We start from the raw sequence: 23,900 nt of genomic DNA on the forward strand, positions 1-23,900 counted from the left end.
TTTTCAACCATCGGTGGAAATGTGGAATTACACACTCAGGACTCTTCCGTTGACTCAAAAGAGCTTATTCCTTTCATTCCCGCAATTGAATTTTTTCAAAACTTGCGTGCCATTCAAATTTTAATTTTAATTTTTCTTTTATTTTTTTGAGTTCTAGTCCTTAATATTTGAGATCGACACATCGAGAAGGGAAAAAAAACATTCTTTATGAATGCGTAGAAACCTCTCTCTAACAGAGGTTTTAAAAATCCTGAGAGAAAGTCCATAAAAGAGAAGCACATCGAGTAGGGAAAAAAGCAAAGCATTCTTTATGAACGCGTAAAAAACCTCCCTCTAACAGACATTTTAAAAATTCTGAGAGAAAGTCCATAAACTAAGGATAGACTTAGCCTAGGCGGTTATACCACCTCTAATTTAATATAACCAAATTGACACAACAAATTTCACACACTAATTTAATATAACCAAATTGACACAACAAATTTCACACATTATTCTTAACAAAATCCTTCTCGAAGTTGCATTTACATGTTAAGAATGAGATCAACTTAATATTGGGTAAAGAATACTTTGAAAGGTGTGTTCGATTTTTTTTTTTTTTTTTTGGTTTAAATCCCACGAGACCACCTTCTTTCACTTAAATACAAAAATAAATAATCAATGAGCCTTGGGGATTGGGTCCTCCCTAAACTGAAAGCTTGATTTATTTGGCTGCCATTTGAAGATTGCTGCCCACACAGTAGAAGTGGCTTTTGGCTATTATGCCTAAAACGCCTGCTTCTCACATTATTAAAGAACTTCCCTGCCATTAATTGTAGCGTAGCTTCCATGTGGTTCACATTTGTGAGCCTAAAAAAGGGCTCTTGAAATACAATTACTTATCTCCCTGCCACGTCTTGACCTCCTCTTTTACGACAATATTACTAGACTAGTTACAGAAGATAGATAGATATGTCTCGCTACCAATTATGAAGGTAAGCCTATGTTTAATATGAATATAGATTCCTTTGTTTTCGACTACGAACTTTCTGAACACTCGTCCCTTAGACTAAGAGTCTCTTAACTTGAATTCCTAACCTCTCTAAAGATTAGAGGCTTTTATTGATCACAAATTCACTCGAACTCCTAACCTCTCTAAAAATTACATGCTTTTATTGATCACAAATTCACTCGAACTCCTAACCTCTCTAAAGATTACATGCTTTTATTGATCACAAATTCACTCGAACTCCTAACCTCTCTAAAGATTACATGCTTTTATTGATCACAAATTCACTCGAACTCCTAACCGCTCTAAAGATTACATGCTTTTATGGATCACAAATTCACTCGAAATCTTAACCTCTCTAAAGATTACATGCTTTTACAGATCACAAATTCACTCGAACTCCTAACCTCTCTAAATCCTAACCTCTCTAAAGATTACACGGATCACAAATTCACATACATTTATATCTCATATCTTTATATAAATCAAAACAGACTAAGACTTCTCTAGCCCCACCCCATGCTACCAGTATCCATCCGGATTTCCAAACCCAATGGTATACCAACAGCCTCCCAATATTCTCTTACTTAAAACTTTTTGTAAGAGAAGATTGAACCAAGAACCTAAGTTTACTGCCACCTACAGCATCCCCTACTCATCTGACCAATGGGACTGACTACTACTCCTTGGTGGCTCTCTCAGTGGAATGTACCAAAACTTGGCTTTTATGATTAAGAGTATTCTTTTGGCAATACATAAAGTTCCTAAAGAAAGGAAAAGGATTGGCAAACCTCGTGGGTCAATTGACAGTGCCATGCAGCAATTGTGCATATATCACCTCCCAGCCTACCCAACAGAGATGAGGACAATGAATACCATCATTGTCTAATTTATTTATCTGCAAGTTATGACCATAAACGATACATTAATCCATAATGGTGAAGGAAAAATTATATTCAGGTTTCTACCTTACATACGAAAGCTCAGACTCCAATAGAACTAACGACAAAGGAATGAATAACTTGGCTTAAACGGAACGGAAAAAGAGAAAAAGGAGACTAATTGATGGCGATTGCATCCGTTTATGCACATCCAATGGAGAAGTACCGCGGTGATACGTTATCAAAAAATAAAGACAACCACTAAAGCCTTATTTTTTTCACTTAAATTCCTTAGAAGATAGATAGGTACTTCATGGCTCAGGTTGCATGTTTGCGCATTCTTCTCGAATTGATTGGAAAAGGATTGAGGATAGATATCGTTCACCAAAGCTAGGGAATACCACCTGAAAAAAGTCATATTGGGAGTAATTAGATGCCAGAGAATTAAGTTCAACTTGTGATTATACAGAATCAGGAAATAAAAATACAATAAGATTCGCAATGGAGACATTTTCGAAAAATATAATAGGGATAATTACAAATTGAACCACGACAGTGTAATGCAAAAGGTATCTCTATTGTTGACCATGCATTGACCTGTGTTTGCTGTAAATCAGATTACGTAGTCATTCATTTGGGATGCCACGTCATTAGGGATGATGAGAAAATGGAAGCGTGAATAAGCTACATTGTGAAAGAATCATTTTCAAACCAAAGGTTGGATTTGAAATGGTGTTAAATACAGGGCTCTATCTTAAATTTGCCCCAAAATTATATTAATTGAAACGAGCCTTTCTATTCGTGCTAGCAATAGGCATCTTTTAAGATACTTGTGGAGTTTATCCCCTCATGCCATACTCCCAAAGGCTTTCCTCCTTCCTATAATCAACTATTTAAGAAAGAAAAAATGCCCTTCTGCAGGTCAAATCCCTTCGCTCAAAGACTTATGTAAATTTTCCTTGTATTGCATATAATAGAGCCCTTTCTGGTTCCTAAAAGATGCTAAGATTGAAGTTTATAAGCCATGCTAAGTCAAAAAAATGTAAGATCCTATATCTTTCTTAATTTGACTGCAAAAAGATAGAAAATGCGTGATATTTTATCTCTTGTTCAACCAACTTCAACATTAAGCATCCTACTCATTTTTCCTCCATATAGATATTATACAGTAACTGAGCATATAAGGGGGGAAAATCCATTTAAGTTTATTTAAATAATATTTCTTAAAAAGAAAAGGAAGAAGAAGAAGATGCATACCGCAATAAGCTTTCCAGCATTCTCCGGTCTTTTTCCTACTTCCAATGCAGCAGCAGCTGCAGCTCCAGAAGAAATGCCCACCTAATATTAAGTCAATGAGATAATGTCAGAAAATATACGTACACATCAGAAGTTATTGAACGAGGCTAAAAAAACAACCCCACTATTTACAGTTAAGTTAGCTGAATATAGCACTTATTTTCTGTTTTGACATATTGTTTCAGATTGATTTTTTTTTAAATCAAGTTCTAGATTGAACTTTCACGATGGTAAAAAAGTTTAAGCAAAAATAAAAAACGAAGTACTGACTGTTATAATATTACTGAATACACCTACCAGTAAGCCTTCCTGCAGTGCTAATTGTTTTGCCGTCTCAATAGCTTCTTCACTGGATATCTGCATCAGTCACTAATGGTCAGAATTTTAAAGGGAAACCTATAAGACTTTAGAGTATGTGATGCGTTTTATCCTGCCAACAATATAAAAAGGCATATTTCAGCCAACTAATTTCCAGTGCATGGTGTTGCCTTGAGGAACATCAGATTAATTTTAGTGGAAAATTATGTAAGTGTGTGCGTGCGTGCATGCCTGGTTGGAGGGTGCTAGGGAGCCTTAATTCTGCACTTGAATTAATCTTACACAAGGTTGTATGTTGCTGACAATGAAGAACTAAATATTGATTCATGAAACATTTCAATCCCCACATAGATACTTGATTAGAAGAGAAAAATGCTTGATTGAACGCATGATTGGGAAAATTGGGTAGGAGATGGACCTGTATGATTTCATCAACGACACCTTCGTCCAAATTCTTGGGTACAAAACCAGCTCCAATTCCCTGAATTTTGTGAGGTCCTGCGTTTCCACAATAATATAATGGACACCGTTATTTAGTGTGTATAAAAAAATAAATAAAGAGCACATAATAATCAGTAAAAGTTAAATGGTTTTAACTTACCAGGCTTTCCTCCAGAAAGTATGTTACTTTCTGTAGGTTCAATACCAATAACCTATAGAATGGGACCAAAGAAAAGCTGTTAAACTTCAATAGCTAGGAATATTTTTTTAAAAATTATAGTAAAAGGAGGAAGAAGAAGATGAGCCTTTGAGAGAAGACTTCGACACCACCCCCCTCCCCCCCGAACTTTAGTTTTTGTTGTTACGTGTTAGACGTAGGCTCATGCTCTAACTTACACCTTACTGTTCAACAAATTCAAATTTAAATGAAATAAATACAATGCTACTTGGAGGAAGCTAGTGCCTAAAAACTAATGTTACCTTAATTTTTGGATTTTTCTGTTTCAGAAACCGGCCAACACCAGAAATTGTTCCACCTGTTCCGATTCCTGCAACAAAAATATCCACCTTGCCACTAGTGTCTTCCCATATCTCTGGGCCAGTTGTCTCATAGTGAACCTGCAAATTCAAGTTTATACTTCATTCAAGGCTATCCGTGGCAACAAATCCAGACCTCAATATTAAATATGATTTCGCAAACTTAGAAATAAGCAAATGCAAAATTAAGTTTTATAAAGCTATGAGTTTATGAGCTCAAAAAATCTATTATATATTTTTCAGTATCAAAATTTATAATTCTCCTCGTATATTTTATTTTCTGTCCATTTTTAATAAATAAATAAATATTCAAACACTTTAGCTCCAGTGTTGAACAATTAATTGTACACTTACAAGTGTGTGACCGCATATATATTATGCTAAACTAATATTGCATGTATGTGATTATTTTGAAACGTGTTCAACTTGTAGCCACTAGGCTAAACAAGCACAATTGTTGGTGAATGAAACTATCCACAGTGTGTCAGACATGTTACCCAAACTTAAATGTCCATGCTTCCCAGTAAGCATAGAGGAAGAAAATTGTGGCCCCATTACTACAGATATATTTTCTTGGTTCACAGTGATCCAATGGAGTAAAAACCATATAAATAGCGAACTTTATTTAATTCTACTTGGTCTTAAATTTAAATAACCAGGAAGATCAACGTTTGTTTACGTAAGACTTTAAACTTCATACCTTAGGGTTGGCAGGATTGTCAAATTGTTGAAGCATGTAAGAATTAGGTGTCTTTTTTAAAATCTCTTCAGCTTTCTGAACTGCTCCCTTCATGCCTTTTGCTGGATCAGTTAATACAAGTTCAGCTCCAAATGCCTTTAAAAGAACTCTCCTCTCCATACTCATGGATGATGGCATTGTTAATATTAGTTTGTATCCCTTTGAAGCAGCAATAAATGCAAGACCAATTCCTGTGTTTCCACTGGTAGGCTCAACCAAGATACTCTGAAAATACACGAGAGAAACATGTTATTGAGTATCTGGGCCAGAGCAGAAGATTTTTGCACTTACATCAACCAAAAATTGGAAATATTTAGGTAAGTGTGTTTCCAAGTTCTGAAACAAATTAGCGCAAGATCCCTGTCACGGAAGGTTTACAACTAGGCGATGCTATCAGAGAATTTTGCATGCTCTGAAGTCCAATAGAGCCCTTTTTTCTTTATTTCTTTCTTTCTTTCTTCTTTTTTTTTTTTTTTTTTTTTTTTTTTACTGAAAACCCAATACAGGATTTCTTGATAATATAACTATGTAAATGCTTCAATTCCAAAAAAAAAAAAAAAAAAAAAAAAAAAATTAAGATCACGATTATGATGGGAGATAGGCAATTATATAAAGATGTCATCACTTATCAGCAGTTTTGATATGTTACTGTGCAAGTTTTCTTTGTTGATATAAGTATCTCAAATGAGAAGTGCAGTTCAAATTTTTTAAATAATCATGAGAAGATCCATATTCTTAAGTATACATGACACTCAGACAGGACATTAAAACAATTCAGTCCTAATTCTAAGACAAGCTGCTGAAGAATACTGTAGTCATATTTTCAGTTACTGTTGTGGTGTAAAATGTGGTCTGAAAATAGGTTAAAAACTACAAATGCATGTGAAGAAAAGGATATAAAGTATAGTTTATTCAATAATACATTTTTATCCAAATAACAAATGTAACGAAACATAATTTTCAAGAAACACGAAAATTACGTCTCATATATACTACCTTTCCTGGTGTAATGAGTCCTTTCTGCTCAGCATCAGATATCATGCTATTACCAATCCTGAAGACATTTATTAGTACAGATGGTGAGAAGATGCAACCATTCACTGATAAGTATAAACAGTATGGCTCGCATGATCGTATTAGCTTAGCTTCACGAGATAATCCATTTACAAAGACATGTAATCATCCTGCTCAATAGTTGGCCTACAGAGAAATACAGTATGTCATACAATAATTCACCACTTGACTTCCTCCTGCTATTTTTCTCACCTGTCTTTGACACTACAACATGGCTCCATTATTTCAAGCTTAGCAGCAATGTTGGCCACAGATCCCTTGACGATATTGTTCAGATAGACCATGGGAGTCTTACCTATCAGCTGCATCACAGAGAGATGAATTTTTAATGTAAAGAGACATGGGGTGAAGCTCAATCTATTTAAGCAATATAAGGGAACAGATTGACCAGATGGATTTTATTTACTATCTTAAATCCTGAAAGACAGTTGTTCCTAGACAATCCTAACGTGATTCACTCGGTGGCTGAAGTCTGATTGCTTCATGATCCCCAAAAAATCAGGGGGGAAACGCCAACCCAGTTAGTTTATCACTTAGTATATCAGAGAAGACTGCTTACGATTGACTTAACAGCAATCCACGAAGATCACTACAACACATTCTATAAAACTCAAAGAGTTCCTTCCTACTTCAATTAGAAAAGAGAAAATGATAAAACTATCGGTATGGCACCAAAATCACCGTAAATGAGGATGTTATCGTTTCAATCTGAAACGGTATCCACAACTATAACGCTACATCAGTGCACCACATAAAAAGTTTTGGATATCTAAAATATAATCAGTTTTCAGCATGATGCAGACCAAGCCAACTCCTAGGCACGAGCATGTTATACAAAATTGCAAGAAACGAAAAAACGGAGTTCTGAGAAAACTTGTCGAGGCATAGTTCAACAGAATGAGAATAACATAAGCATGAGATTAGATTTAATTTAGCCAAGCAATCAAGAAACCTAACATCTCAATGGCAAGGTAAATGAAAAGGCAGGTGGTCCATTAACCATCATCTTTACCTGAGTTACATCTTCGGCGATGTTGAGGCCTTCAATCTCAGTCTGCGGTTTAACAGACACCGCCTTACAAACAACAGAGACAGATGACGAAGAGACAGCCCCATACAAATTGTTCTTCTTGGACTTGAGAGACGAAATGCGTCCCAGAGTTTGGCATCTAGAATTCGCCGAAGAATTCAAGAAGAAGACGTCTGATTTGGCGCCGGAGTTGCAGAGAGGGGAAATCAGGGAGTTGATCATAGAAGCGGAAGCCATTGGCTGGAAGGATCTACTCAAGCGCTCTCCTCCTTCACTCTATTCTCTAATCCACCAAGCAGAAATGTTCGCCTCAAGTTCACAATGACAGCCTTTACGATGTTTCCATTCGATATATATATATATATATTTTTTTTTCATTTTTTCTTTTAATTAATACATTTACGCTAATATTATATTTTAAAAAATATTCATAAATTTTTAAAATTAACATTAATATACAAATGTTTGAATGTTTCTTCGTAAAGTTTATGGTATTTTTTTAGACGTGATACTATAAGTAAAAGTATTCAAGTAAAAATTAAATTCGCTCGGGAGGATAGAAATGTCCATTTTACCCTTTGGGTCGAAGACCCGCCTTATTTGCGATGGAAATCCTTATTTTAATGGAAAACAAGAAAGGGAGCGGAGAGAAATTATTCCCTGTATTCAACATGCCTCATTTCCTAGCTCGTTCCACTCCGCTCAATTATATCTATTAGTTAATAAATAAAGGAATATATGTATTTAAAATGAAATTTAAATTTTTAGAAATATTTGTTTATTTATTATGACGTTTTTATATATATATTTTAATAGAAATTATATTAGAAAATATATTTTTTTATGTGAATAATATAGTGTAACAATAAAAATATATTTTATATATTTGTTAAATGTTAAAAAAACAATATTCGAAATTTTGAAATGTCTTTGTCAAAATTTTGATCCACACATTATGTGCCTTCAATTAATGAACGGTTCATGACAAAACTTAGCTTTAGGTTCGTTTTCTATCCTCCAATTCTTAATTTGTCTAAAAATAAACTTTCAACAGCAATTATATTTTTTTAAAGGAACGTACATGAATTGAGAGGAGATATTTTGTAGACCTTATTCAATTATTTGGATATTAAATTTTTTTAATCAAAATAAATTTTATTAAATGATCCACTCAATTAAATTCAAATTTTTATTTTTAATAAAAATAAAATATTATGTCGTAAATTATCTATTTATTTATTTTCAATAACTTAATTTTAATATATATTTTAAAAAATTACCGTCCAAATATTTAAAATTTATTTTCTAAGGGTTATTTATGATAAAAGTTACCAAATTAATTATAAATAAAACAAATAATTGTATGGTAAGAAAATTGTATATTTTTAAATTAATCGTTAATTTTTATTAGTTTGATTTTAACCTAATAACTCACAAACCAAACCAAATTCGAACTTAACCAAATTCAAATAAGTTTAATCGAATCCAAATGAGTTGAATTCATAACTTAATTCATAAATTTTTGTTTATTTGAATTCAACCAAATGCAAATAAGTTTTTAACCCAATGCAAACCGAACCAATTGATCCCAACTCAAATCAAACTCTTTAGATTGAGTTGGATTGATCGAATTTTTTACAAGTTCATTATTCAACCCAAACGGCACATATACTCAAAGGAACAGCACACATTGAATTGGATTGATCAAATTTTTAGCACATATATCCTAAAATTGCGTGTGAGATCCGATAAATAATTTGGAAATTTTAAAATCTTTTTACTCTTTATATGTTGCACATTATTATATGTATTTTTCAAATCAGAATTTGATCTACATTAAAAGCTGTGGTTCATGGATTTAGAGTATTTTGAAAACCTTTTTCTTGCTTACATACAATAAAACTTGCCTTCTAATCGACACCTTTCAATTTTTTCTTCCCTTCGCATGCATTATCCTAAAGGAAAATGGAACAAACTGGTTGTTACTCTCTGGGTTGAATATTTGCAGTTTTGATCACCTGGTTGTTAAATGACTCGCTTCATCCCATTGATCCGATCTCCTACGACCATTGGTCCGATCTTCTACGACATAGACCGCTCCTACTCTAGAAAGCCAATAGTCGAAACAACAATACTTGAATGCAAATTTAGAAGAAAAAGAAGGCGAGGATCGAATACGCCATTTCAAGACTAGAAATTCTATAAACATTACAGAACAAATGCCCCTTTAATTCTTCACTTTCTCAAAGAATCTTGAAAGTGGCACGGGGCCATCGGCCTCTTCATCGTCGCTTGAGGAGTGCTTGGTTCTAGACTTGTGCTTCTTTTCCCTCTTCGATCTCTTTGATCTGGATCTGGATCTTCTAGATTCTCTTTCTTCTTCGTCGCTGCTGGATGAATCCGAGGGTGAACTTGAGGAGCTAGACTCGGATGATTTCCTCCTCGAATGCTACGACAGAAAAAGTAAAATGGACTATTTTTTACATAATTTTCGGTTTCTAAAAAACGAAACGTATAAGATGGTCGACATGAGAATACTTCGATGCTATCGATATGACCATCGTAACTTGAGTGGCGTGTCGACAAGGTTCAGCAACATTTTTCAGCTCAAATTTAGCAAACAATATCAAAAAGCAATATAGCAGAATGGGGCAGTAAGAGTTGTAAGAGTTGGAAAATGTCAGCACCTTTCTCCTTCTTTTGCTCCGCTTCTTTAAATCTCTGTTCTTCCTTTCTGTAATGCTAATCACTTTAGAAGATCTCATGTATCTAATTAATATCAAAATTCATCAAACGTACCCTTTTCATGACCACTCTTGCTACTAGAACAATTTCTCCCCTGAGCAAGTTTACGTGCCCGCTCAGCATCCAATTGCGCTCGATATTCTTTCATCATTCTATCTGTATCTGCTTCTAGCTCTCCCTTTTTCAACTCATCTTCCTGTAGCACCAATTGGCGCGTGAAGGTGTCAGGTAAACAAGTTAATAATCATGGCAACAAACAATTCCCCATGATGTTAAACGAAGACAGATATGAAAATATACGACACCGAACAGTTGTCCGTGAAGAAGCAAAACTGCCATACTTAATGTAATCATAAGTGATTACTTTATTAGTGATAAGAAAAAGAATGTGCTGGTTATATATTGACAAGACATCAATATAATATGGTCGAGGACGGTGTGTATAATCCTCGTACGTTACCAATTATATGTTAAATACACTTGGGCAAAGAATTCGGTCCATGGAAACTTACCTTTTGCTTCTTCTTATATTCCTCCCAGGTAATCGTGTGAGACGTATTAAGGCTGGCCAAACGAGCAGCATGCCACTCTGGTGAATGAAATGAACCATCCACCTGAGACAGTCCTCATCAATAACAATAAAGGAGAAGATAATATCCCTAATATACTGATAAATAATTTAGCATCAGAATTTCAACTAATGTACAAAGAAAATACAAATAAATAAAAAATCTTACTTCATTAACAAAAGGCCTCTCATCAACCAATTATCCAGGGCTAACTTGGATTTGCTCTCCAACAGATCATATAGCCATCAAAATGAACATCCAAGCAGTGACAGAGTCAGACTACTTTATCGATGATTCATAAAGGGAAAATAACTATTTATTCTTATTCTTATGCAGGATTACTATGCTATTTCTAAACGGAAATTGCATAACTCAAGCCAATATATCACTTAAATCAAGGCATCATTAAGTTTCGTTACCAAAAAGAGCTTCTTCTTGGTTCTTTAGAATTTTCAATACAAGAGTAGTGGTGACTCGATTCCAATGGCACCAGATGCAAAGGATACAGTGTTTAAAAAAAAAACTAAAGCTAGATAAAGAAAAGTATGAACTCAGAATGAGTATAATAATGATAACAAAGGATATGAGAAAAACAATCCTTCCCAATAAAATGTCAGACTTTACAGTCACGATATCGAAAACGAGAAAGTGATGCAACAGAAATGCCGGGGAGGGTGGGGAACGACACCCGGCGCTAATTTATAAGATTAAGAACCCCCCGAGTGCCCCAAGAAAATATTAATCAATACTACAACAAAGAAACCACAAAATGCCACCTTCTCAAAATATTCTTCTATTCGCTGCGAGACTTATATGTTTTGTGGAACCTAGGAAAAAGAAGAATGCAATAGATATATATGTTTTTAATCGATAAAACATTATACAAATCCAAAAAATCAAGTAAACTTATCATAAATCTACAGCTAAACCGACATTTTATTACATTCAGAGACCCATTGAGTCTACTAAAAAAGAGTAAATAAAATTGACTGATTATAAACTTCCCTAGCATGAAAATGACACCGATCGAGACGGTATAAAATTGAACATCATGGAGAGATTTTTCAATTATGACGGTCCCAAGGAAAGTGACTAAGCAGGGGTAGTAGTGTGGAAGGGTACAAACCATTCCATCTTCAATTTCAACTGGCCCAGCCGAACTTGAGGATCCCAGCCTGGCTTTCTGCATCGCTTTGTATGCTTGATTCTTACCCATTTTGAAATACGGCCAGGCAAGAAATCTGAGAAAAAATCATAGAAAAGATCCAACAACGTACAGACACTTAACGAAGATCGAAAATAAATTCCAAAAAGATACAAACACAGAGTATTAAAGATAGTAAAGACAATTAAATAGGATAAAGTTCTTCTAGACTCAGAACTAATAAAGATATTGATGCTTCATTTATAACACCGCCCTCCCCTCGAGTCAATTCAGCTCCTCACTTTCACTTGGGAGAGTGCACGGAATCTAAAAGAAAATTATGAACATTGTGCAATTTGTTGGTCATTTCCTGTCAGGTAGTTTTTCTTCCTACGAAAATTTTCAATATATTTGCAATGCAAACTTAGTTTTACACGAAAATAATAACAATTTGGACATAAATCTATGCAATGACTATAAAGATTCGAGATAACTTCTTATACCGAACAGACCAAGCACAAGAAAGACCACAAACACCCGACATTAACTGAATTCAAGAACACGCTTTAAAAATAATATCACTCAATCTCCCAGAAAATTGGAACCATGAACGAACAACAGATGAAGTTGAAATGCAGCCAAGAAAATCGGCCTTTAGGTGCAATTTCTTAAGAATTGATAATAGAACCAAAGAAAAGTGACAAGACTTGAGAAGCTACCAAATCGAGATTGTGTAAAGAATGCGAACCTGAATGTAAACCCTAGAGGGTTCTTCAAATGCAACCGGCAATCGGAGTCGCCAGACTCGAATCTGAAAATTATCCCGACACCGATTTGCAAATCTAACCCTAACCTCAACCCAAGCAATAAAGATAAAAAGTTCAAACTAGCCGATAACGAAACTACTCGTATATAGTACTGCTCATATGTTACTAATATTAGTATTGATACACTCTATTATCAACAAATCAATAATATCATTTATATCGATATTACTGATATATTACTCGTACTCTTTTAATAGAATTGGGAAGTCTTTTGGATCAATTCGAATAGATTTCACAACCCGACCTAACCTTAAGATTAGTAGAGTTACTCATCCACCATATATGAATTATTAATAACTAAAATATTATAACATTCAAATATCAAACATTTATAGGTTACAACACATTACTAACATCAGTTACAAATGTGTGGGGTTGGATTGTAACCATATTTTTCGGTTGGTCTGCTTTGATGCAACAAAAAAAAATGTCAACCCATTTGAAATTTTTTTATTTTCCAATAATTGATTAAGGGGTGGATTGTGATGTTCCATTGGAGAGGAGAACAAATTGCACTTTATAAGGATGTGGAAATCTTTCTCTAGCAGACGCATTTTAAACCCTTGAGGGAAAGCCCAAAGAGGACAATATCTGCTAGCGGTGGACCTGGGGCGTTACAAATGGTATCAGAGCCAGACATCGGACGATGTGTCATCCTTCTCGTTGTTCCCCAAAGGGGGGTAGACATGAGGCGATGTGCCAGTAAGGATGTTGGGCCCCGAAGGGGGGTGGATTGTGATGTCTTACATTGGTTGGGGAGGAAAACAAATCGCCCTTTATAAGGGAGTAGAAACCTTCCTCTAGCAGACACGTTTTAAAGTCTCGAGGGGAAGCCCAAAAAGGATAATATCTGCTAGCAGTGGACCTGGGTCGTTACTGTTTGAGTTAGGTAATCCAAGTTAGTCAACTTCCAGAGTCATTTAAACAGTCATAATATATTATATTGAATATATTAATCACATGCATAAATTGTCAAATAAATCGAACCAAAATTTTCAATTTTTCAAAAATTTAATTCAATTTATACAAAAAAAAAAAAAAAAAAAAAAAAAAAAAAAAAAACTAAATATAATTGGTTATATAATCAGAATGGGACGAATGATCAGTCTATAAAAAGGCATGGTAGAGTAGAATAGGGTTTAGTTGGACTGTAACCTTATCTGTCTATTAGTTGGACCAATATTAATTAGACAAAAAAAAAATGTGAATTTTTTCAAACTTTTCAAAATTTCAATTCAATTTAAACGGAAAAAAGAAAAATAATTTAATCAAACATTTATAATTTAGATTGAATAATCACAATATTTAAATTAAAAAAATTCAATTCAATTATTTTTTTTAATATAAAGAAAATTAAATGAATTAGTTGAACGACTAAAATAAAGATGTCGTCCGGGCATTGTAAATTGCGACTTTGTAAATGCAATTATCCATTAAATAAAAAAAGAAAATGGGGCCCAGACAATGACAGGTCAACCGCAATAATTTATTGATCTGGACTATGTTTTAAATTTATTAACTATTGACGCATATTAATGACGGACTATAAAAAGGGAACCATCTCTTTTATTTCTAAAATACCCTAATCATTCTAACTAATTCCCGCTATGTCCCTTGACTCTGAATCATCTCCTTCCTCGACCAGGGACTGGTTCTTCCCTCCACAATCCTTCCTACACTCTTACCCCCCCAAATCTCCAACCTACATCCGTCGATTTTCTGAAACTTCTCGGATATCGCGGCGCTATGCCGATCATCAGAGGTATCGGAAGAGTTCGTCGTGTATTTCTGATTCGCATTCGTGTTCATCGACCAGTAATGATGCCAAGTTTGCTCGTACTCGACGGAGAATTGATTTCGATCGCCGCAGCGACCTGTCGCTTAAACGTTCCGAATCGGAATTTTCTTCGAAACGGAAGTTGGAGCAGTCCGACGTCTCGAGCTCGGCGAAGAAAGTGTCTGATACCTCGCGTTTGTTTAGGTCGCTTGACAGTACGCTGAAAGTTCGATGGCGTTTTTTGGCTATTGCAGCGTCGGTTTGTTCTCGCTCTCCATCTCTTTCAACGTGTCTTGAGTTATTAACGATTTGAAGTTGACGTGCTTGTATTTGTGTAGATTTTTATCGTGATTTTTGCAACATTGTTGCATGAAAACTCATCTTTACAGGAGCAAGTCAACGGCTTAGAGGTACTCAGTTTGCAAATTACGATTTCGGTGCAGTCTGACTCTCATTTCATATAGCTTTTTACCTTTCTTTTTTCTATGAATTCAACGGGATTTTCCACTGCTTGCGCTTATTACTCCCTTTATGTAAGTTGCTTTCCACCTGCAGGCCCGGATTGCTAATCTTAACATCAAATTACGAGCGTGTAATTTGTTCGAATCTGGAAGTGAAGATGATGTACGTTCACCGGACGAACTTGCTGATTTTATGGATAAAAGATTAAAAACTTTAGCCTTAATCGCATCTCTTACACTTCTGTTGGCTCCTATTATTATCCTCAAGTACATTGACTCTAAATCAAGATCATTGGAGCACAATTTGGAAGAAGTTTCACTCAATAAGCAGCTTTTGTATAAGGTGGATGTTTTTTTCTCTGTTCACCCATATGCTAAGCCACTGGCATTATTGATAGCAACTCTACTACTAATTATGCTTGGAGGTTTAGCACTCTTTGGAGTGACAGATGATAGCTTAGTCGATTGTCTTTGGTTATCTTGGACATATGTTGCTGATTCTGGAAACCACGCCAACTCTGAAGGTATTGGTCCAAGGCTAGTTTCAGTTTCCGTTAGCTTCGGTGGGATGTTAATATTTGCTATGATGCTTGGCCTTGTATCCGATTCAATATCTGAAAGGTTTGACTCACTTAGAAAAGGAAGAAGTGAGGTTGTTGAACAAAATCACACTTTGATCCTTGGATGGAGCGATAAACTGGTAAAAATCTAATTTCTATTCATCTTATGCTGATATTTCATTTACTAAAAGTTGTGGAAATAAGTTGTATGGTTTATGCTTTTATAATAATTATTTGATGCAAAATCTGGTGCTTAATGTAGTTATATCACATTGCTAATTCATCTACTTCTCCTTTTCTGTTTTCAATGCTATTACATGGATCTAGGGGTCACTTCTGAATCAGATTTCTATAGCCAATGAGAGCTTAGGAGGAGGAACTGTTGTGGTGATGGCTGAACGAGACAAAGAAGAGATGGAACTTGACATTGCTAAAATGGAGTTTGATTTTAAGGGAACCTCCGTTATATGCAGAAGTGGAAGCCCGTTAATTCTGGCAGACTTGAAGAAGGTACTTCTATGTAATGCACAAACGTTGTGGTGCTGATATTGTCTTCCATCTGTCAAAGTTTTCTAAATAACTCAACTAGTTGTAGCCCCTGTACTTGGTCAACCAAACTAAAATCTTTAGTTTATTAACATGAAGTCAGTCATCTAATGAATCATAACTAGGAAAAGAAATTGGCTTCTCTCCCGACTTACGGATTTTGATAGTGTTTCTGCCTGTGACTAATTGCTAGTTTAAATTTTAAATTTTTTTTGAATGGTTAAAAGTACAACAGCGAAAAGGAGCCTCTTTAGGCTTTTAATCAGGAGCATCTTCTCATCGTGATAGTCAGACCCATACAATGTCTTTATGGTTCATGAATACCATAAGCTTCCAAATGTGCATATGATTATTAACATTAGAATTCTTGCTGCCGCCATGTATACAGGTCTCAGTGTCAAAGGCCCGTGCAATTGTTGTCATTGCTGAGGATGGAAATGCTGATCAAGTAAGTGGAAATATTGGTATCATTGAGTTTTGATGCTCGATTTTTATTTGATATATGTATGTCGCAGAGTGATGCCCGTGCATTGAGAACTGTTTTAAGTCTAACTGGAGTTAAAGAAGGTCTGAGAGGACACATAGTGGTGGAACTTAGTGATCTTGATAATGAGCTTCTTGTTAAACTTGTTGGTGGAGAGCTTGTTGAAACTGTTGTGGCTCATGATGTGATTGGTCGCCTGATGATTCAATGTGCTCGCCAGCCAGGACTTGCTCAGGTTTTTATCAAGTTAAACGATCTTGTTTTCTTTTTTAGATAGAATAAAATATTATCTCCATGCTTCTCAACGTTATTCTCATTGATCAAATGTATGTTCTGCCTTATTAGTTCATATAATAATTCTTTTCTACACCTTCTTATGAGTGACTCGTGTATTTTCTTTTCATGCGGTTGTAGATTTGGGAAGATATCCTTGGTTTTGAAAACTGTGAATTCTACATCAAAAGATGGCCACAATTGAATGGCATGCAATTTGAGGACGTATTGATCAGCTTTCCTGATGCAATTCCTTGTGGAATCAAGGTTGCATCACGAGGTGGTAAAATTGTACTGAATCCTGAGGACTCATATGTCCTGCAAGAAGGTGATGAAGTTCTTGTTATAGCAGAGGATGATGACACTTACGCACCAGCTGCATTACCTACGGTGCTTTCATTTCCCTGTAGAAATTTCATTCCCCCCCCCCCCCCCCCCCCCCCCCATATTAATGCCATTCACTTTTCTGTTACTGCATTGCTTGCTTTCCTTTCTCGTAGTGGTATTTTATATTTCAACGTCTCTTTAGGAATTTTACAGTCATGCAGTTAGGGGGGGAAGGGTGGGGTGTTGGTGGTTGGATTTGGTTGACGAATTCAAAATGCAAGAGAAGGAATTAGATCGATATATAGGCACTCCCGAGCTTACCTATGAGGGAATTTTATGGATTTATTTGTCAAATAAACTATACTGACAAAGGGCAATCTGGAGAGAGAGAGAGAGAAGCATTATTTGTTTGTGCCTATTGCCAAGACCAGCATGAAAGCCACAGAAGATGATACTTTGTGGATGGAGGAAAGAGAGAGACAGAGTTATTTAAATAAAAGCTCTGATATACTTCTTTGGATGATTCCTATAATGGATAGAAGTGAGAAAAACACCTTACAACTAAAACTTACAATATTATAACTAATTTGATCACTCAGGTAGGAGAAACATCGTTCATTCATATTGCAAGGCCAACAAGAAAGCCACAGAAGATTCTACTTTGTGGATGGAGGAGAGACATTGACGATATGATTGTGGTGAGTGCTTTTATTAAAGCTCTAATTCTTTCTTTTTGGCATTGGATGCTGCAGGTTTGGAGGGGAAGTCTTCCCAAGGACTTTATTGTTCCAAAATCTGCTGAAAGAATCCTGTTGTGTGGTTGGCGGCGAGATATGGAGGATATGATTATGGTAATGTTAATAAGATCTAAGCACATGCTCCCAGTGCTTCTTGGGTGCAGGTCCTAGCGTTCACATCATGATCATTGTCATTTTTCACATTTTTCGTTTTCAGCTACTGAGAGTAGATTTCATGCTTGTACTTTCTTCTTTTACAAATCCATGCATGCGGCTTCATTTATTGGAATGAGCTCTTTATTGTCCACATTGGTTTCTACATTATAGGTATTGGATGCATTTTTAGCTCCGGGTTCAGAGCTATGGATGTTCAATGATGTTCCTGAGAATGAAAGGGAAAAGAAACTTGTTGATGGCGGTCTTGATATCAGCCGATTGGAGAATATATCTTTGGTTGACCGTGAAGGAAATGCCGTCATTAGGCGTCATTTGGAAAGCCTTCCCTTGGAATCATTTGATTCAGTGAGTAGCATGATTTATTTTCTCACCCTAGAAGCCAAGTATGAGAAGACAACTACTTTGTTACTGTTAAAAGTAAATTCTTCTCTTTTTTGTATTTTATTCTGTTGTGACATAACCACAATCTGTACAGATCTTGATTCTTGCTGATGAATCTGTAGAGGATTCAGCAATTCAAGCTGATTCAAGATCTCTAGCAACCTTGTTGCTAATACGTGATATTCAGGTACTTCTTTTGAGATTTGATGTTAAATATATTAGCTTCTTGTATGGCATTAACTGCTATAGCTATGCTCATGGGAGTAAATTCTTCGGTCTTTATGGTTTATTATTTTTATGTTTTTGTTTCATACTCTAGAATATGCATACATATTATTGCCATAAAATCCTTCTTTTAGAGTCTTATTGCATTTTTTGCTGTGACGTGATAAGATTTTAATCTTTCCATCTGGTCATTTGTTCAATCAGATTTGTGGTTTTTGCAGGCTAAGCGTATGCCAGTCAGAGGTGCTAAGACTGTAGCATACAGGGGAAGTGTCTCGCAAGGGTCCTGGATTGGAGAAATGCAGCAGGCTTCTGATAAATCGGTTATTATAAGTGAAATTTTGGATCCAAGAACTAAAAATCTGCTTTCAATGTCAAAAATCAGTGACTATGTCTTGTCAAATGAACTTGTCAGTATGGCCTTAGCCATGGTGGCTGAAGATCGTCAAATAAATGATGTTTTGGAGGAGCTCTTTGCAGAAGAGGTATTTTTACTTTTCAATCAGAAGGAAAAACATAATTGGTTGTTTTCCTAACCTGCCGCTTTTCTGTTATTATCAGGGTAATGAATTGCATATTAGGCAAGCTGATCTGTACCTTCGTGAAGGGGAGGAACTGAGTTTCTATGAAGTACTTTTACGAGCTCGACAGCGAAGAGAGATCGTGATTGGTTACCGTTCAGCTCACGCTGAAAGAGCTGTTATCAACCCTCCAGCCAAGCATGAGCGACGGAAGTGGTATCTAGGAGATGTTTTTGTAGTGATAGCCGAAAAGGAATGACATTCGTAATGCCATTTCTATATAAGTAAGTGATTTGATTTTGATGATAGAATTCAGAAATTAATTCCATCTGAAAAACCGAACTTAGAATAATCTCAATCACATGACCTTCACTTAGAACTCAGTACAATCTATAGAACACATCCTATCCAAGGTCATAGCCTTAATCACATGAAACGAATAGCAATTGTTTGGAGTTGTTAATACAATATGCACTCTTTATTCAGGTAGACTAACATACTATCCGAAGGGAGACAGGCAAAGCATCAAAAAGTGTTTTTATGTTTCAGAGAAATTATTCAGGAGGTGGCTGGTCAACAGCCTTCCCTCTCTCTCTTAGCTTGGCCATAGCTTCTTTCATGGCTTCCTTCCTCTTTCTGCTAGCTAGCACTTTTGCCTGAACTCCACTCAGATTGGGGTCCTTCTTCTCTTGCGGGGGAGGTGGCGGCGGCCTCCTGGCAGCCGCCTCTGCACTCTGGACAACCCCATTATTCAGTCCTAGCATTGCCCCTGTCAAGATCAATGCAGCGTTCCTGCAATTTGAAGAGGAATTTGAACACAGAATTTGTCGTGTTAGAACTGTTGCGATATATTCAAGTAATGACTAGTACGGCTAACAGATAGTCGCATTGGATGCACAGTGATAGGAAACAAATGGTTGTACCTGCGGGAGATGAGATGGCTACGTGCAGTTTGATTGCACTCTTGGCTGCGAGCCTGCAGATTCGGAAGCCTGAGACAGGAGGAACATCGTGGGTTGCTGAATCTGGCGGCTGTGGCATTAGCAGTGGCGGATATTGAAGATAGTGAATGTGCCATTGTTTCTCAATCTCTCACATTACCATGCGGGAATTTATGAAATTATACAATCATTTCTAGTGCTTAAACAAACAGACTATCATCAAAGAGGATATCGCGTGAGGCTTATGAAGAGTATGAATATCGAAATCTATTGGTCCGTTGTGGATAAGGCGCTGTAGTTGTGGGCCTTACACCCAATTCCTTTTCCCATTTTGGATTGGAAAATTTTGAGATCGAACCATAACCTTAGAACAAACAGTAGCGCTCACTACTCTATTAATCTCTTAATTAAATGTTTTTAACCTCCAAAATATGCCCCTCTTGAATGAAAAATTACATGAAATCCCAATAAGAAATCCATTGACAAAAGAAATATATGTAATAAAAATTAATGGCAGAATCTAATTTCTTGAGGAAATTGATAGAAAAATTGGCATGAGGGGATGAAGTCAAAACTTGATTTGCATTAGAAGAGATTATGGCTGGCTCTCAAAAGTGACACAAAGTCAAGACTAGCAAAAGTATCATAATCTAAGTAACAGAACACTCCAGAGATGTGAAAAGTTCTAGACCAATAAACGTAACTTAATAAGAAATAGCAGAACTGCAATAAAATCCTTGAATGTGGACACCAACTTCTGTTGTTTCATAATTTTATCTTTCACTATCTTTCACTCGTCGTCCTCATCGTCATCGTCATCCTCATCAGCATTAGCTTTAGAGTTAAGCGCATTCAAACGCTCGACCAAGCGGGCTTTTCTTTCGTCGTATGTCAGCTTCTTCAAGTTGTACCTGTCATTCAAAAACCCACCAATAGGAAATATTAAGACGAAGCCTCTTGGGAACAATTTCAATCGATTTCCAAAGACCCGAGCGCCATTTATTTCTACCTCTTGTGTGCCTTGGGTTGTGGCTTGTCAGATTTCTTGACTATGGGATCTGCACGAATGGCAGCATGAACTTTCTTGTATAGTCCCTCAATGTTATCGGCCTCGATGCCCTTCTTGATGTATTGGCTGAAGTGAGATTGATACTTCTCTGGTTCATCTTCCATCAAAGTCTAAAAGGCATATGAACGGAAAATCAAACATTGTTGATAACTTTTTTAAAGAATGAAATAACAACCATCTTACAGATAAAGGTATACCCTCATGTATGCAGCAACGTGGCCACCAAAAATGTACTTCCGATGAACTTCAGCATCAAGCTGCTTACCATCCTTGGAAAATCCAGCAAACCTCTTTTCGCTGTGAGGAATGTCCAATCCACCATCCAAAGCACCCTGCGTTTAACAAATTGAGATACTTAGCAAGCCTTTACAAACAACAAATTCACAGACAAACAATCACAAGATGAGAACCGCTTCTAATCAATTTTACTCAGGCATAGAACTACAATAGACTGAAAAAGTAGAGCGCAACTATATGGTTCTAAACCCAGAAGATGTTCAATAGACTGGCAATAAAACGGTAAATATTAATTCGAACGAAATGGAACCACACGCAAATGTAGAATATAACGATATTAAATAACAATGAGAGCCAGTTGTCCTTGAAATAAGATCATATTTAAAATGCCAACTCTATCAACACAGCATGAATTCAACATTTTAAGAAAGCATTGGTGGAAAAAAAATCTTAATGTATTTAAGAGATGATAATAATATCAGCTAACTGATGAACTAGAAGTTGAATACGCAGTCACTAGGTACCTTAAGAGCACCAAAAACACGATTTCCAGTTGTGGTTTTGAGAAGACCAACATCAAGGAGAGCACGGAATGGCCTTCTTGTATCTGCTGGCTCAACTGAGTAATCTTCACCAGTAGCCTATGAATGCAAGGTCATGGCATAAGCACATTGAAAATACGATAGATATAGAGATAATGGAAATAGTTAAGATTCAAGATACCTCAACATTGCCCTCGTATTCTTCATCCATCTCAAGCATTTTCAAGACACGTCGAGCCAAGAGAAGTCCAGTGCAGTATGCTATGCAATTATAAAAAATTGTTCAAACACTAGATAGGTTAAGGGGAATATTCAAAATGAAAACATACAAGGAATAAAATGGTGAAAGGGTTAAAAACAAACCTGCAGCATAGTTGGTGAGACCAACTTCAAGCCCATAATGGGGAAGCTCATGAGAATAAGCTGAAGCGAGGACCAAATCACCGGCAATGCTAGCAGAAATAATTTGAGCTGTAACGTCTTTGTTTGACTATTGAAATCCGTTAAGAACATACATCCCAAGATGTGCATTAAATTAGGTGTCTTACTAAAGTAATTAGAAGGACAAGAACAAATTATTTCCATTTGACCATTACAGAGCAACGATCATCCACGCCCTTGCACACAATTGGTAAATTTCAAAAAAATATTCGGATTAAAAGCTTTGGTAGGATACAAATCGAACAACAAAACGATACTTGGGAGTATTGTATTTGTTCTTGTCTTGATTAATAAGACGAATTCTGGCCCGATAGTCAGTCTTTCCCTCTGCGAATATTCAGACAGTCATCAGAAAAATTAAATAAACCAAAACATTCGGATATTATTTATCTCAGAGAAAATTACCTCTTCTTCTCTTGAACTTGACTTGATAACGTTTGAAGTAGGCCTTTGTTTTCTGGGCTTTGGCAAAAGCCTACAATACATAGCTCGACGTATAAGCACCCCCAGTATTGAAAATATATCACAAGCCACAGAAAATATAAGACTTCAAATTCAAAGTTAATGGTACAATGGCTCCCAAAACAAGGAAATAAAAGGACGATAGCTCAGATTTGTGAAATCGAAGTCGGAAAACGAGTGCGCAGAAATGAGAATTCATATTCAGGTGGAGTGCGTGGGGAAATATTGAAGAAACCAGTAGAACTCTCAGTACTCGATTAGTTTACATACATGTCCAAACGTGCATAACATGAAATCTATGGCTACATACACGTCTCAGAAACAGTAAGATACAGATTCAACTACACAACGAACTACGAAGATGAAAAATGCGAGGGAAAAGTACGAAAATTCAGTGGAATCGTGATGAAGTGAACTTCAATCGTATAACCAGACAGTAGAAACATGTATATGATCCAACGGTGGGCAAACCAAAGAAGAAAAAAACGAGGGAAAACGCAAGAAGGGGAGAGAAGTAGCTCTCACCATTGTAGACTTGAAGCCGCGAGCGCAGGAAGGAGCCGAAAGGGAAGTGGAGGAAGACAAGGGGAGAGGGCAGACTCCCTTTATATAATAAACCATAGGTTTTCTTTTCTTTTGGGGCATAAAACCCTAGGTTGCTCGTAACGGGCTGACGGCCCATCTAACTATTAAAACTGGGCCGGGCCCATCTAACTATTAAGCATGGGCCTGGCCCATCTATTTTAGGGTACTTCAAATAAATTAAAAATTTATGAGTTTCAATTATCTTATGGAGTCCCTCAAATTTATTATAAATTTAAAAAAAAATAAAATTTTCCTTATATATAAATTTGTTTTATTTTATTAAATTCTATAATTTTTTATTTTTCAATTACTTTTTAAAAATTAATTTTTAATCAAGTAGTTTTTCAAATTATATATTTGAATGGAGTGATGATTAAAAATAAATAAATAGATGTTTCCCACCAACATTTTAATTTTATTAAAAATAAAATTTTAAATAAATGAACCAAACAACCGACTCAACCTAATAAATTTATAGTTGGAGATATGACTGGTTGTCAAATTGTATAATGCTGCATTTTGTTTACATCCCCATATAATACAGCACTGATTTCAATTTTTAAAA

The 23,900-nt window shown here is 35.9% G+C and overlaps 5 protein-coding genes across 7 annotated transcripts; 1 reads left to right on the forward strand and 4 right to left on the reverse strand.

Moving 5' to 3' along the window:
* Positions 1 to 1,859: 1,859 nt before the first annotated feature.
* On the reverse strand, positions 1,860 to 7,626 carry OASB (O-acetylserine (thiol) lyase B). The gene is made up of 10 exons (XM_023679274.2): positions 7,287 to 7,626; positions 6,467 to 6,576; positions 6,197 to 6,254; positions 5,162 to 5,425; positions 4,405 to 4,542; positions 4,085 to 4,136; positions 3,902 to 3,981; positions 3,463 to 3,522; positions 3,127 to 3,207; positions 1,860 to 2,273 (listed from the first exon to the last, which is right to left on the reverse strand). The coding sequence occupies exons 1-10, from the start codon at positions 7,539 to 7,541 to the stop codon at positions 2,181 to 2,183; spliced, it is 1,191 nt and encodes a 396-aa protein (XP_023535042.1). The 5' UTR covers positions 7,542 to 7,626; the 3' UTR covers positions 1,860 to 2,180.
* A 1,700-nt stretch (positions 7,627 to 9,326) lies between these two features.
* LOC111796592 (uncharacterized) lies at positions 9,327 to 12,671 on the reverse strand. The gene is made up of 6 exons (XM_023679285.2): positions 12,511 to 12,671; positions 11,745 to 11,859; positions 10,562 to 10,663; positions 10,104 to 10,245; positions 9,992 to 10,038; positions 9,327 to 9,753 (listed from the first exon to the last, which is right to left on the reverse strand). Exons 2-6 carry the CDS (start codon positions 11,832 to 11,834, stop codon positions 9,532 to 9,534), a joined length of 603 nt encoding a protein of 200 aa, XP_023535053.1. The 5' UTR covers positions 11,835 to 11,859; positions 12,511 to 12,671; the 3' UTR covers positions 9,327 to 9,531.
* Positions 12,672 to 14,153: 1,482 nt separating this feature from the next.
* Positions 14,154 to 20,639, forward strand: LOC111791105 (ion channel CASTOR). 3 transcript variants are annotated; one of them, XM_023672429.2, is made up of 13 exons: positions 14,154 to 14,625; positions 14,705 to 14,776; positions 14,922 to 15,527; positions 15,715 to 15,897; positions 16,322 to 16,381; positions 16,449 to 16,652; positions 16,832 to 17,080; positions 17,617 to 17,868; positions 18,082 to 18,276; positions 18,407 to 18,499; positions 18,759 to 19,022; positions 19,099 to 19,342; positions 19,959 to 20,639. In XM_023672429.2, exons 1-12 carry the CDS (start codon positions 14,197 to 14,199, stop codon positions 19,315 to 19,317), a joined length of 2,826 nt encoding a protein of 941 aa, XP_023528197.2. In that variant the 5' UTR covers positions 14,154 to 14,196; the 3' UTR covers positions 19,318 to 19,342; positions 19,959 to 20,639. The 3 variants fall into 3 exon arrangements, with proteins under 3 accessions (XP_023528197.2, XP_086981205.1, XP_086981204.1); XM_087125079.1 differs by having other exon boundaries at positions 17,617 to 17,715; XM_087125078.1 differs by having other exon boundaries at positions 17,770 to 17,868.
* On the reverse strand, positions 19,402 to 20,136 carry LOC111791441 (uncharacterized). The gene is made up of 2 exons (XM_023672822.2): positions 19,982 to 20,136; positions 19,402 to 19,850 (listed from the first exon to the last, which is right to left on the reverse strand). The coding sequence occupies exons 1-2, from the start codon at positions 20,134 to 20,136 to the stop codon at positions 19,613 to 19,615; spliced, it is 393 nt and encodes a 130-aa protein (XP_023528590.1). The 3' UTR covers positions 19,402 to 19,612.
* On the reverse strand, positions 20,563 to 23,384 carry LOC111791363 (large ribosomal subunit protein uL18). Its single transcript, XM_023672704.2, has 9 exons — positions 23,276 to 23,384; positions 22,694 to 22,763; positions 22,524 to 22,615; positions 22,211 to 22,337; positions 22,029 to 22,108; positions 21,830 to 21,946; positions 21,266 to 21,400; positions 21,009 to 21,178; positions 20,563 to 20,910 (listed from the first exon to the last, which is right to left on the reverse strand). Exons 1-9 carry the CDS (start codon positions 23,369 to 23,371, stop codon positions 20,790 to 20,792), a joined length of 1,008 nt encoding a protein of 335 aa, XP_023528472.2. The 5' UTR covers positions 23,372 to 23,384; the 3' UTR covers positions 20,563 to 20,789.
* Between the last annotated feature and the right edge of the window lie 516 nt (positions 23,385 to 23,900).

Source organism: Cucurbita pepo, chromosome 1 (genome assembly GCF_057944985.1).
Source record: "Cucurbita pepo subsp. pepo isolate OVF chromosome 1, ASM5794498v1, whole genome shotgun sequence".
Lineage (NCBI taxonomy): Eukaryota > Viridiplantae > Streptophyta > Magnoliopsida > Cucurbitales > Cucurbitaceae > Cucurbita > Cucurbita pepo.

Excerpts from the sequence above, each read along its gene's own strand:
- LOC111796592 (XM_023679285.2), bottom strand. The coding sequence starts at position 11,834 with ATGGGTAAGAATCAAGCATACAAAGCGATGCAGAAAGCCAGGCTGGGA. Across the intron at positions 10,246-10,561 it reads AATATAAGAAGAAGCAAAAG|GAAGATGAGTTGAAAAAGGG; the intron begins GTAAGTTTCCAT and ends TTGGTGCTACAG. Across the intron at positions 9,754-9,991 it reads GGAGCAAAAGAAGGAGAAAG|CATTCGAGGAGGAAATCATC; the intron begins GTGCTGACATTT and ends TTTCTGTCGTAG.
- OASB (XM_023679274.2), bottom strand. The coding sequence starts at position 7,541 with ATGGCTTCCGCTTCTATGATCAACTCCCTGATTTCCCCTCTCTGCAAC. Across the intron at positions 6,255-6,466 it reads TGTTGTAGTGTCAAAGACAG|GATTGGTAATAGCATGATAT; the intron begins GTGAGAAAAATA and ends AAATGTCTTCAG. Across the intron at positions 2,274-3,126 it reads ATGCTGGAAAGCTTATTGCG|GTGGTATTCCCTAGCTTTGG; the intron begins GTATGCATCTTC and ends GACTTTTTTCAG.
- LOC111791363 (XM_023672704.2), bottom strand. The coding sequence starts at position 23,371 with ATGGTTTATTATATAAAGGGAGTCTGCCCTCTCCCCTTGTCTTCCTCC. Across the intron at positions 22,764-23,275 it reads GCGGCTTCAAGTCTACAATG|GCTTTTGCCAAAGCCCAGAA; the intron begins GTGAGAGCTACT and ends TATGTATTGTAG. Across the intron at positions 21,179-21,265 it reads ACGTTGCTGCATACATGAGG|ACTTTGATGGAAGATGAACC; the intron begins GTATACCTTTAT and ends TATGCCTTTTAG.
- LOC111791441 (XM_023672822.2), bottom strand. The coding sequence starts at position 20,136 with ATGGCACATTCACTATCTTCAATATCCGCCACTGCTAATGCCACAGCC. Across the intron at positions 19,851-19,981 it reads AGCCATCTCATCTCCCGCAG|GAACGCTGCATTGATCTTGA; the intron begins GTACAACCATTT and ends TTCAAATTGCAG.
- LOC111791105 (XM_023672429.2), top strand. The coding sequence starts at position 14,197 with ATGTCCCTTGACTCTGAATCATCTCCTTCCTCGACCAGGGACTGGTTC. Across the intron at positions 16,653-16,831 it reads GCCAGCCAGGACTTGCTCAG|ATTTGGGAAGATATCCTTGG; the intron begins GTTTTTATCAAG and ends ATGCGGTTGTAG. Across the intron at positions 18,277-18,406 it reads CCTTGGAATCATTTGATTCA|ATCTTGATTCTTGCTGATGA; the intron begins GTGAGTAGCATG and ends CAATCTGTACAG.